The 13034-nt window shown below is 47.3% G+C and overlaps 2 protein-coding genes across 3 annotated transcripts; one reads left to right on the forward strand and one right to left on the reverse strand.

Annotated features, from left to right (window-relative positions):
* Positions 1-3320: 3320 nt before the first annotated feature.
* On the reverse strand, positions 3321-5897 carry LOC125712414 (sarcoplasmic/endoplasmic reticulum calcium ATPase regulator DWORF-like). The gene is made up of 4 exons (XM_048982446.1): positions 5764-5897; positions 5458-5522; positions 4404-4498; positions 3321-4004 (listed from the first exon to the last, which is right to left on the reverse strand). The coding sequence occupies exons 2-3, from the start codon at positions 5468-5470 to the stop codon at positions 4404-4406; spliced, it is 108 nt and encodes a 35-aa protein (XP_048838403.1). The 5' UTR covers positions 5471-5522; positions 5764-5897; the 3' UTR covers positions 3321-4004.
* Positions 5898-8502: 2605 nt separating this feature from the next.
* On the forward strand, positions 8503-12900 carry LOC125712370 (extracellular calcium-sensing receptor-like). 2 transcript variants are annotated; one of them, XM_048982331.1, is made up of 6 exons: positions 8503-8901; positions 9099-9378; positions 9659-10480; positions 10656-10883; positions 11419-11542; positions 11708-12900. In XM_048982331.1, exons 1-6 carry the CDS (start codon positions 8687-8689, stop codon positions 12598-12600), a joined length of 2562 nt encoding a protein of 853 aa, XP_048838288.1. In that variant the 5' UTR covers positions 8503-8686; the 3' UTR covers positions 12601-12900. The 2 variants fall into 2 exon arrangements, with proteins under 2 accessions (XP_048838288.1, XP_048838289.1); XM_048982332.1 differs by having other exon boundaries at positions 8848-8984.
* Positions 12901-13034: the final 134 nt, after the last annotated feature.

Here is a 13034-nt window from a genome sequence, read left to right on the forward strand (position 1 = left end):
TGTGTTTCGTTTGTTCTTTGACTATGTCCCAGTTACCATCACAGTTTTTTCTCCCGTCTTAGGGGATGCAGCAGTCTTGTGATCCATGACATCGCAAACATGAAAAGCAGATGTTTAGTATTTGCAACGCAATTACACTTCTTTTGCAAACTGTCGAGGGTGATGCACATTAGAAGGTTTCCCTTTGCAGACACCATGACTTACAGCTGACCACCGCTAATCACATGACTGCAGTGCAGCACTCTGTAAATGCTGTGACCGTGTTTAATGGAGCTTGCAGACCCGCCATCCTCTCCACGTCCCATTTGCAGGTACTGCCACTGCTATATTTACGCTTGTCCTCGGGACATGTTAAATATACCCACCGGTGCCCCCCTTCTGATTAAAAGCACAGTTGTTGGCACTCAGGTGACAGGCAGCAGCCATAGCTGAAACCTGAGCAATGGTAGCTCACCATGACATGCAGGCAGAATGCTAGACATGCACTCACATACTGACATGGCCAAAGCATTAACCACGTGCACAGTTCATATACTGCTCTCATTTTGGAGGCTCTCCATTCATTTCTACTGGCATAACCCTAACCCTAACTATTCTAACCCTAACCCTAAACTTAACCATAAGTAATGACACAAAATAAGACATTTGGCTATATTCGTTTTTTGACTGAATTCAGAGATATAAATTGATAAAAATTCAGGTTTATAATGTGGAGACCTGAAAAATGTCCCTACGAATTAAAAATTAACAGGTTCTACCGCCATCACCCACATGTGCAGTGATAACAGGCTCACATTAACATTCACTGCACTGTAATACTATTTTTTTTAACCTGCAACCTCAAATATCTTGACAGACTTAAGTTTGATATAATTTTGATGGAAAATGACTGGGACCAAATCTACGTACCACAGACAAAGGAGGTGAGATGCTGATGATCCAAAATATGAAAGGTCTTTGAAACATCCTCTAGTCAAAGGTGATAATTATATTACATAAGCATCAGAGCAGTGGATGTCGGTGCTGTAAAATGGAAGGCTGTTCTTAGACATGAGGTTAAGCAATGCACCTGTAACCACTGTGATTTTCATGAATAAAGCCATTTCTTTAACGAATGAAAAACAATTATCAAAAACCTTTTCCCTAAAAACCTCAGCTGCATCAACGTGTGTCCTGCATCTTTACATAAAAACCACACTAAATAAACCACACACTGTAATCTCTTGAAGGTATGTACCATTTCAGACTCTACCACCTGTCATTTAAATGATGTCATCGTTTCTGCTGTCAGCATCATTCATGGTAAAACAGAATCTTCTTTGCACAGTGATATTTGACACAGTAAGGCAATCAGGCAAACTCCCCACAAGTGTTTTAAGCACAGCTTAAAATGTCTTTTGATCAATCAGCATCTACGACTGGAAACAAATCTCTTAAGCGTTTACTACTGCAAAACATTCCTTTTAAAGAACCATGAGGCATTCTAACCAAGCAAAATACCCATGTTTGTTGCAATGCAATAATTTAAAATAAAAAAACTATGTTTCTCTTTTTTTATGAAAGCAAAATGCTTGTGTCACTCCTTAGGTTCTGTTAAAATAGTTTTAAAAAAAGTAACTAAATCACAAAATTACCCTTAACTTCGCTTCCAATATCCAACTGATTGGGGGAAAATAGTCAGTAGCTAGAGTGAACAAGTAATATGGAAATGAGTCAGTATAAACATTGGAGGCATATCATGAAATAGTGACATTAAAGTCAGGAAGGCAGGAAAAAACATAAGAGTTTGGTGAAGATAAGTCAGACTTAGTACAACAGACAGAGCAACTGGGGGTGGGCAGGTGGGTGTTTGGGTTTGGGGGCAGTGCCAACTGCCTGGTGTGACCTTTTCAGTCACAGGGTCAGAAGTGAATGCTAACAAGATACAAACTGGCTTTCAATTTATCTAAAAGTGAAATCAAACTCTTGAGAAATATTAGCTGCCACCCTTCCTGTTTCCAACAGCCATTTCTGTGGCGTTCAGAATGACGGCGCGGGCAGCCCACGTGACACTGGAGCCGCATGAATTCCCTGCCTACAACCAGAATATGATATCGTGGAAAAAATACCCGAAACAACTTTTGCCGAGGTTAGGTAGGGGGCAGGGAAAACACGCGAGTGCATGGGATGAACAGAAGTGACTCGGCAGAATACCATAAACACTGCGAAGCACAATGAATTTTAACAGCATGATAACGACCAAGTGACAGCCAATTGGAGAAAGCGGGAAAGAGCTGCTGAAGTTCGGGTTAAATTCGTGGGAAATTAGTGGAAGTGACTGTTAGTTTCCTCTGTAACATTTCAGCAACCAAACAATATAAAATCTCAAGGACAGGTCACATGCGCTAGTTTATTAGTATGTAGGCCTATAGAAAGCTGTAGAACAAGTATAGTATGTCGTGGCATTTCTACAAAAGCAAGACGACCAAAACGAAGCAACAAAACCGCTATTTGAATCAGGGCTTCCAACTTTGGTCAACTGGCTGTCGTGACATTTTCAATTCGAGTCAAGTCTGCACACTCATTTACGTGTATGTAACAGTTTCACTACCTTGCAAATAGTCTGTAGGGTTTGCAAACTACTCCGAGGCGTTTGATGTAGCTAATTTTAGGTTTATAGTAGAATGATACAGATTGCCGTAAGATTCTTTGCGTAAGCATGTGTGTCACGTCAGTGCAGAGCTGGCAGCCCCGCAGCAGTGAGCTAAAAGCTGCCACCTTGTGGTCATATCACGTAACGCTGTACTTACTCGGTGACACCGCATCTGCTCACCTCGTCAACCTTCTTTCCGCTCGCAGTGTTTACGAAAAACGCTGCAAGCTGGTTCTTCGAAGGCTCTGCTGAGAGTGACGGCCTATTTGGGTTGACGGTCATTAACAGGCTATGGAAAGTTTCGACCGTTACACAGTGTCGCGTCTTTCCAGTTCAAAATGTACTAAACAACACGATTGGTTTTGGTTTTTTTTTTAATACTTGGAAATGTCGTCTTTCACTGATACAGTCTCGAGCGACCAAAGCGCAATTTTTCAGATACTGTAAATTCATTGGCTAGTTTGTTTCTCATCGCGATCGCGCTCTCTAGCATGATGATCTGATTGGTTAGTTTCCCAAAGGCTGTTTGTAAAGGTGCAAGACAGGAATGTTGCTGGGGGTTGGGGGTTGGGGGGGGGGGGGGGGGGGGGGGCGGGGCAGCACAGGGACATAAGCAGTTATGTGATGTCCATCCATAAATATGTGGCATTTTCTCCATATAATTGATTTCGTAGTGAGCCAGCTGACATAATGTCCTCCATTTTCATATTTTTATTTAAAAATCAAGGCATGGGAAATTAAACATTTCTAACAAGTCACTGACAGTTATATCATACCCAGTTGTTTGTTTTATTGCTCTATGGGGTGCTTGTTTATGGTGCTGACAGTCTGTGGAATTAAAGATGGAAAACAACCACATGCATCAGGACTACATTTACAGCCAGGGAAACACTGCTTTCCTGCAAGCCTCAAATGACCTTCAAGAGGAGCTGACTTCCAGTGTCCCCTTCACTATAATGGCATCCAGGTGCACAGGACATGCATGGAGGCAGGAGAGGATATTGGGAAATCGGAGTGGAAAAATGGCGCGACAGCTGGTTTGCTCCATATCTCATGAGCCCCTGCAGACACGTGTGGTATTTGCCTCCCTTGTCACCAGGGCCAGGCTTGTGACAAATGGGCCATTTTCCCAAGACAGAAACATCTGGAAGTGAGCCAAATCACCACCCTGTCCCAAAACTGATGAAGGCGTCTCTAGCATTCCATTTCCGCGACCAGGACCATGGCGGCTTACTGCTACAAAAGAACTTTATGAAAGATTCACGCATGTTCATACACATGGAAAGACACACAGCAACGTCAACAGGTTAAGAACTGTCTTCAGCCCATAATGTGTTATATCCTCCGCCACTTCTTAATGTTTTTCTTTATCCTGTGAAAAGAGGATACATTTACACGAAAAGCAGTTGGATTCAGATTCCTACACCTGGGGCCTGTACTACGAAGTGGGGTTACTGGCTTATCAGGGTAACTTGTCGGATTTAAGGTAGTCTGGGCAAAATGTAAGTGAATGAATACGAAGTCCGTTTAAACTGTGGTACCTTAAATCCGAGAAGTTACCCCGATAAGCCAGTAACCCGGCTTCGTAGTACAGGCCCCTGATTACACAGGTTAAATACATGTTAAAACCTTGAATAAGGTATTAAACTTGAGCTGTAAGTAATTTAATATGATTTACTATGTTTTTTCTTTGAAATGAACTATTTCAAAGAAGCTATTAGCTATATAATGAGCTTGTCATTCAATCTCACAATGTTGGTGGTACACTAACCTAGTTGAAGACCCAGTACACAACTACTGCACATCCCACAATCCAGCCAAGCATAAGCAGTGCTGGGACCACCAGACGAGAGACGTCCAATTGACCTGCAGTTTGGGACAAAAAAACCTTAAAGCAGGAGACCCTAAGCACAAGCGTTAGACCCTGATAAGAACAAGGTTGCCTGGTTTTCTGAGTACAGTGTGACGGCATGTGTTGCAGTGAATCTTTCATAATCACTGCAAATAAGTAGCCTGAGAAGTTTCCCGATTCGGAAGAAGAAAAAATCAAGAAATCGTCAGATTCTCAGATGTGTGGCTTAGGGTTTGTCCCTTGAGTGTCGTCCTCATCCTCCTTCCACATGTTATAGTTGCAGCATGTTCTCCATCTGAATTCTGGAATAAACCTCCCAGATATCACTTCTGAGACCCTGGACTGTCTGCAAATATAAATGTCCGAACTCTTTGCCTCATCTCAGTCCCCTGCAAAGCTCCACCTAAAAACAAGTGTGTCTAATCAGTAGGATACAAGTTTCCCTCTGGTGTCTGTTCATGTAGTAAAGCCAGTAATATCATAGACAAACATATTGCCTGTGTGCTCTACATACAAATGTTTCTGGGAATGAATGAACTTTGATCTTCTTCTACCTGAATAAAGCATTTGGTGACCCCCCAGTTCTGCCATTGTTGCCTTGTGTAAGCTGCATATGTTATAAAATGTAGAATTTTGTTGTTACTGGGGTCCTTGAAGAGTTATTGAATTGTCAACATGGACAAATATCATATAAATGAATCTAGAACTCAGTGTATCACATTCGCCTTCCCGTGAAAAGGTATAAAACATTTACAGCCTCGAGTCACTAAGAACTCATGTAAATACTTCCATTCGACTTAGCTGATGGTACTTGGGTATCAGCTTAATGTTTTCTTGAGACAAACATCCCTGAGCATGCAAAGTGGTACCCGTAGGCATCTCACCTGCTGTGTATCGCTATCCACCCTATTGGTTTCAAGCTATCCACGCAATTTTTAGCTGAGAATGGTGTCATCATCAGACAGAGACCTACCTGCCTGCGCCATTCGTTCGATTCCGTGTTTCGGTTGGATTGGGTTCGTAGGCACCCTGGGCACTCTGCAGGGGCGATCCACACAGGATGAATTAATAAAGGAGCTCAGGAATGTGTCCCCGGCCCCTTTCCTAAATGTGTCTCTGTGCTTCTAGGAACAGCTGTGCGTACACATGCATATATACACGTAAACAAAAGACACACACTCTCTTACTTTTCACACATGCTCTCTCATACACACTCACACACACACACACACACATACGTAAACATACACAATTTCCATCAACCTATAAGAAAACTCACACTATAGACACACACGTGTCATCTGTCTGCCGCAGGCCTGCCGTGGTCCCTCCCACAGGGGAAAGCCGAAATGTTGGCAGCGGCCAGAGCCCCGCAGCTGTTTGCACTCTTTTTCAGAAGTGCCGTCACGTCAGAAAAACTCCATCCGGGTGGCTGCTGCAGAGGAGGTCAAGTCATGAGGCTGCAGGGTTACGGTCACCTGCCTCGTATGAGCGTCACAATCAAAATACTAAAAAAACGAACTTGTCACATGGATCGCATCCTGCTAGAAGGGATTTTGCAGTGTTAACTGTGTAAAACCTGAACTTTGAAGTCAGCCAGCCCTCCACGCATGTGTTTCCAGCAGGACTACGATGTTTCTGAAGGACTCCATCTGGGACAGTGTCGTCCTTCGCAGGAGGTTTGCAAGATTGCTGGATGGCTGATGAAAGTGGTGCCCGATCAAGATTTTGCCGTTTCTCACATCTTATTTGATACTTTTTGTGAATTGTTTGGCAGATTCCACTTTTGGGATGCGGGATGTGAAAGGGGAGGGGTGTGGGGCGCAGAATGATTTTGGCCCGAATTCATATCTCAGTGTGAGCTGACCTTCTATGCTGTGTCCATGCCAGTGGGAGGTGAAATCCATTGTTCTTCGTGTGTCAGTTGAACAGGCCGACAAAATGCATCTGACCTGTTTCTGCTAATTATATAGTTCACAGAAGTGACAGAAATAGTCTCGGAGGGACATTAAAGGGGGGGGGGGGTGTAAAAGGAGGTTCCAACCTCAAGTGGGCCTGCTGAATGACAACAATGGAGAAATAAAAACCAATGGAAAAATGATGAAGATGGAAGGAACACAATGAAGGCTTGTATGGCGAAGATGACAACAACGGTCAAGATATATTTAATGAGGTCGGATACATGGAAGAACCCTCAGTAATGGAAGAGGGGGGTCAGATTGGCCGTGAGATCAGATGAGCTGTAAATGAAGCTACGGGGATATATGGCATCTCAATAGAAATATCGCAAGCAACCCGAAGAACAATTAAAATGTTGAGATAATTATTCTAACAAATCCAGAAAACAGACTGGAAGAGACTGGCTTAATTCCAATACCAGAGAATGGAGACGTAACAGACAATTGACCTCATGTTGCATGCCTGTAAGACCCCAAACACCGGGCAATGTAGAATGCAGGGTGAAGATTTTCAGATGTTCAAGCTGGATTCAAGAAAGGCAAAGGAATAAGAGACTTCATGGCCAATGCATAGCGGATAATTGAAATTACCCAGGAATACCGGAATGAGGTCATGTGCTTCATAGATTACAAAGATGCTTATTGTGTAATGTGTGTCCTATATGAGAAGTGTCATATGAGAATGTGACTTGCGCTCCCACTTCCTTGCTACACTAACTTGATTCTTGGCAGAAACTAGGACTATTTTGCAGGCCAAATGAATCATGGTAGAATCTACCAGCTGACAAGAGAATGCATCCATGAAGATGTATCACCTTCATTAGAACAGTGAGCACATGAAAATACTATCAGCAACAGTTGTCTCCAGTTGCAATCTATGCTGCTAAACATAAAGATTCACGCCTTTTAGATCCACCGGGTGTTATTTTTTTTTATTCGGAAATTGTGTTTTATCCCCAGAGTGAAGCACTGGATCAGTTAGTTATGACTGATTCATCGTGCAAAAGAGTCTGAACGGGAGGTTATGGAGTTGCCATTGCAGGCAGGTAATGGAGCTATTGGGTAAAGCCCTCATTGAACTGTCAGATCAGTCAGGTTACAGAGCACACAGGAAGCATACAGCTGCCAGCTTCATTGTTATATGATCTCTGCTGGTCCCATTCAGTCACACCAGTGGAACAGCGTGGAAGGCAATGTAACCAGAGCTGAATCAATGACCGTCCTGTAATCTACATTAGTGGGACGGCTGGTCTCTCAGGCTGAGAGTCAACTCTGAACAAATAGGACCTTATATTGTTGAGTAAGTCGCCGCCAGACAAACAATAGTAACACAATAACTATAATCAGCAATGTGCGGGGAGGGTTGGGGGTGGGGGGGCTAGATCTTCCCTGTCTCAGGGCCGCTGCAAAACAGACACATTAACTAGCAATTACGCCATTGCGTTTTGCCCAGGGCCGTGAAAATGGTCCATCACACACAAACATGTGCACACAGACACGTACATGCAAACAGGCAGGCTCAGACAAAGCCTACACAATAGCAGAGGAACTGCAGTCCTGACCAGAAAGGCCCATTTTTAAATCACAGTGCTGAAATGGAAATGGGAAAGAAGCTGCAGGTCGGTGATAAAAGTACAGATGGAGCGCACCTCCATTACTCCCCTGCAGTTCCCAGAATTACCCGGGAGAAGGGGATTAGCACTAAGCTAAGGTCAGAGCCGGCTTGTTAGCTAATTTCATTGCCTTACTGCTGCTTGTGTCACTTCTCTAGATGGTTTGATGGCGCTAATTCGGTTTTTCTTGTTGGGTTAAACCCAGGAAGAGCATCCTGGTCTCCAGCCATATGCCCAATGTTCTGTGGTTTTCCGTGTTGCTGTTTCCTAATTTTATCGCCGTGCTGGAAGGCAGGGGCCAGCAGCATCGTTAAACATCAGCATCTGTCAGGAAGCGGTGCGTCATAAAAAAAAGATGGCGAATCCGGAGTGAATCGTAAACAAAGCGGGTTGCCAAGGCTGTAAGAACCCAGTGTCCTCCGGCGAAGGAGGTCTGGGTGAAAAAACAACAATAGCGGGATTCCTCTGTGTGTGCGGGGCGCCGATTATCTGCCCTCCACTAGGGACACCTCAATTTTCTTGCACGTTGCTGCTTGCTCGGCCGAATCGACGCACGGCTTGTTGTTTTACATGCCAGGCCGCCCGCGGCGTACATAAGCAGGTGTGCCCCTCCACGTCTCGATCCTGCCAGATGGGCCCGGCTGCTTGGTTGTGCCTACTGTGCTTCTGGCTGCTCCCCGCCCACGCACTGGAGGACGGGGCCTGTCGGGCGATGGGCGGCCCGCCCTCGGGGGTGCTACACCGGCACGGGGACTTGCTCATGGGGGGCCTGTTCCCCGTACACATGCGGGCCCCCGATCCCGACCAGCTCTTCACCCGGCGAGCTGTGGCCACCAAATGCCTTGAGTGAGAGAACCGCTATGGAGAACCGCTGTGGAGAACCACAGTCTGTCTCTGACACATGAGTACAGCATAATATCTCAAACTAAGTAAAAACATCTCATTTTACTAGCGAATTCTTGCCATTATGTTGCATGGCGCGCATGCTAGTGCTGATGCTAAACAATGCTGTTTTCTTTCTCCTCTTTCTGTCGCTCCCCCAGGTTCGACCTGCGCTCTTACCGCTGGCTGCAGACAATGATCTTTGCCGTGGAGGAGATCAACCGCAGCCAAACCCTGCTGCCTAACCTGACTCTGGGCTATGCGGCAGCCGACAGCTGTCTTGCCGAGGGAACCACGCTGGCTGCTTCCCTGGCTTTGGTGATGGGGCAGGACCACGTGACGTGCAGCGGCGCCGCGGCTGTGCCCGTCATCATTGGGGACGCCCGTTCCTCCGCCTCCATCGCCATCGCCCGCACACTCAGTGTCTTCAGCATCCCACTGGTGAGCGAATAACTAATTATTCCCGGGCCAATTGCAGATTCTATTCAGACTCAGGATCGCATGAAGCGCCCATTCAAATATGGCCTCCCCGTTTTCCATCTGGGGGCTTCTATGTTATTGCATTTTACGTGTTCATCAGCTACAGTCTGTGTCTGTGTAATGATAATTACATTGCTGATATTTTCTGGTGACAGTGTTAAGCATTAGTTAACACTGAGATATTATTTAATGACGCTACTAGTTTAGTTCCTAACTGGAGCTTTGTGATCCACCCCCCCAGGTGAGTTACTTTGCCTCCTGTGCATGCCTGAGTGATTGGAGAAAGTTCCCCACCTTCCTCCGCACGGTGCCCAGCGACGCCTTCCAGGTGCGTGCAATGGCTCGCCTGCTTCGCCTGCTGGGTTGGACCTGGGTGGGCGTGGTGGCTGGAGATGACGACTATGGGAAGTCAGGCGTCGCTCTGCTGCAGCGAGAGCTCCAGAGCTCCGGGGTGTGCCTGGCATTCTCCGAGCTCATCCCCAAGTCCTACTCGCAGTGGAGGATGGCTCGCATCGTGGACGTCATTAAGCAGTCCTCTGCCCAGGTGGTGGTCACTTTCGCCATCACCCCAGACATATATGCCCTGCTCAGTGAAGTAGTGAAGCAGAACATCACAGGGAAGCAGTGGATCGCCACAGAGGGCTGGGTCACATCCAGCCTGCTCTCTGCCCCCCAGTTCATGGCCTCACTGGGCGGCACCATCGGTTTCGCTCTGCGAAGGGGGAACATCCAAGGGCTCAGGCCTTTCCTGACCCGGCTTCATCCCAATTCATCCGGCGCTGATCCGTTTGTCAGGGAATTCTGGGAAGCCGTGTTTGAGTGCTCCCTGGAGGACCAACAGTCTCACTTGGCATCAACCAGATCCCGCTGCTCAGGAACAGAGAGGCTGGATCTAGTGGAAAACATTTACACGGATGTGTCACAGCTGCGGGTCTCCTACAACGTGTACAAGGCCGTGTACACCATCGCTCACGCCCTGCATAACATGCTGAGCTGCCAGTCAGGTCAAGGGCCCTTTGAGAATAAGCAGTGCCCTGATCTTAGTAAGCTGCAGCCATGGCAGGTAAAGTTGCATCCCAATTTTTGCTGTACTCTGTATCAGGAGTATAATGGAGTATAATGGAGTATATGTATCAGAGTAAAGTATATGGAGTGTCCACAGCATGTGGTTAACATGTGTTCTGTGCTTGATCTTCTCTGTGACATATGTCCATTTCCTGACCTCCTCTTCCCGGAAGCTCCTTCATTACCTCAGAGCCGTAAACTTCACCACACCTGCTGGGGAGGAGGTACATTTTGATGAGAACGGTGATCCGATGCCATCGTATGACATCATTAACTGGCACAGGGGACCCGGGGACCGGGTGGAATTCGTCAAGGTGGGCCAGTTTGACTCTGTGGACGGCTCTCGGAGCACGTTCCAGTTCGACGTGAAGAAGGTGCTCTGGGGTGGCTCCCAAAAGGAGGTGAGTGACCCACCATGCCCTGCCTCTCCTGTGCTTTAATTTGAAAGTTCACGGTGGGCAGCCCTTAGTTCACATACCACAAATCTCTGGCGTTAATATTCAGATTCCTGGGATTTTCCGCCCCCCTTCCGACCCCACGGAGCCAGGCTCCTGATGGACGCCTCGGTCCCACAGACGGCGATCACTCATAGACCCGGCATTGTGTGCGAGTGTGTGCTAAAAATATGACAGATTTCACTAGCGATTAGACCATGCCAGCGTGTTAATTACAGCCTTTCAGTGCGACGTACACGAAAAGGAGTGCGTAGCCTGTGGGAAAGTTCTGGAATGAATTCAGACGCCGTGCGATGCCAGAGGTGATCATTAATAGGGCCGCTGTCCAGGAATAACAAACAAAAGTGCCTTGGAAGGTCACCCTGAAGCATGTGACTGCAGGCGCCCTCTTTACTGCCTGGGAGGCTTAGCGTTGGTTTTCATCTGCCTGCTACCTCAGTGGGGCTGGGGGTGACAGGTGTGTGGCCTGTTGTCTCCACAGGTGCCCGTGTCTCAGTGCAGCGCGCCCTGTCTCCCAGGTACCTGGAGAGCTCTCCAGAGAGGAAAACCTGTCTGCTGCTTTGACTGCCTGCCCTGCGCAGATGGGCACGTCAGCAACCAAACAGGTGTCACTGGTCCCTAACCTTCTCCAGCAGTACCTAACGCTGAAGACCAGTTCAGCTTTCAGCCTTAATCCAGTGAACAGCACTGGCACAACTTGATGCTAGGGGAAACTGGGGAATGTGTTATTTAATTCTGACGCACACTTTTCCATTGCTGTTGTATTTAAGGGTCCACTGAGTGTACGAAGTGCCCGGAACGATTCTGGTCCAACAGCTTGCACACAGAGTGTGTGCTGAAGGAGGTGGAGTTCCTGTCTTTTGGCGAGACCCTGGGTGTCGCCCTCACTGTGCTCTCTGTGACTGGGGCCGCCCTGACAGCTGCCATCACGGCCATGTTCTTCCGCCACAGGGACACGCCGCTGGTGCGCGCCAACAACTCAGAGCTGAGCTTCCTGCTCCTGCTGGCGCTGATGCTCTGCTTCCTGTGCGCCCTGGCCTTCCTGGGCCGGCCCTCGGCCTGGTCCTGCCGGCTGCGTCACACCCTATTCGGAATCAGCTTTGTCCTCTGTATCTCCTGCGTCCTCAGTAAGACGGTGGTGGTGCTGGTGGCCTTCAGGGCCACGTTACCAGGTAACAATATCATGCGCTACTTTGGCCCTGCCCAACAGCGGATGGGACTCTTGTTTTGTACGTTGATTCAGGTGATGATCTGCGTGGTGTGGCTAGCCAAGGCCCCTCCCTTACCGTCTAAGAACACAGGCCACAGCTCTAAGCTGGTCCTGGAGTGTACCATGGGCTCGGCCCTGGGCTTCAGCTGCGCCCTGGGCTACATCGGCCTGCTGGCCGCCGTCTGCTTCCTACTGGCCTTCCTGGCCAGGAAGCTGCCGGACAATTTCAACGAGGCCAAGTTCATCGCCTTCAGCATGCTCATCTTCTGCGCCGTCTGGGTGGCCTTCGTGCCCGCCTACGTCAGCTCGCCGGGGAAGTACACGGTCGCCGTGGAGATCTTCGCCATCCTGGCCTCCAGCTTTGGCCTCCTGCTGTGCATCTTTGCCCCAAAGTGTTACATCATTTTACTGAAGCCAGAAAAAAACACAAAGAAGAGCATGATGGCGAAATGAAAGGAAGGGATATTAAAAAGTTCCCATAGATGGAAACGCTGCTTTGCTCATCCACATGTGACTCTTTAGGCTGATATATAACCCAACAGCTGTCTGTGAAGGACACTGTTCATTACTTATTCAGTTTTAGCATCAATGATTCTTAGAAGCTCATTGCCATGATAAAAATGTCAGTTAAATGTAAAAAAAATCTTGTTTGAATGTTTATCTGGATCGTGAATATGGTCTGCTTTTCGTGTGTCATTTTGGCATGTTATGTTTATTAAATATATTGCAACGTAAATAAATGTCAATCAATCACCCGGCGTCAGAGTTGCTTCTATGACCCTGACAGCTCTCAGCTGCAGTCAGAACTGTTGTACCACTGTTTGGCTTGTGTGGGAATCACTTAACCCCCCGTGAAGGGTGCTGATCCCAGTCAGTGCAGCCCAGAT

Source organism: Brienomyrus brachyistius, chromosome 17 (genome assembly GCF_023856365.1).
Source record: "Brienomyrus brachyistius isolate T26 chromosome 17, BBRACH_0.4, whole genome shotgun sequence".
NCBI classification, from domain to species: Eukaryota; Metazoa; Chordata; class Actinopteri; order Osteoglossiformes; family Mormyridae; genus Brienomyrus; species Brienomyrus brachyistius.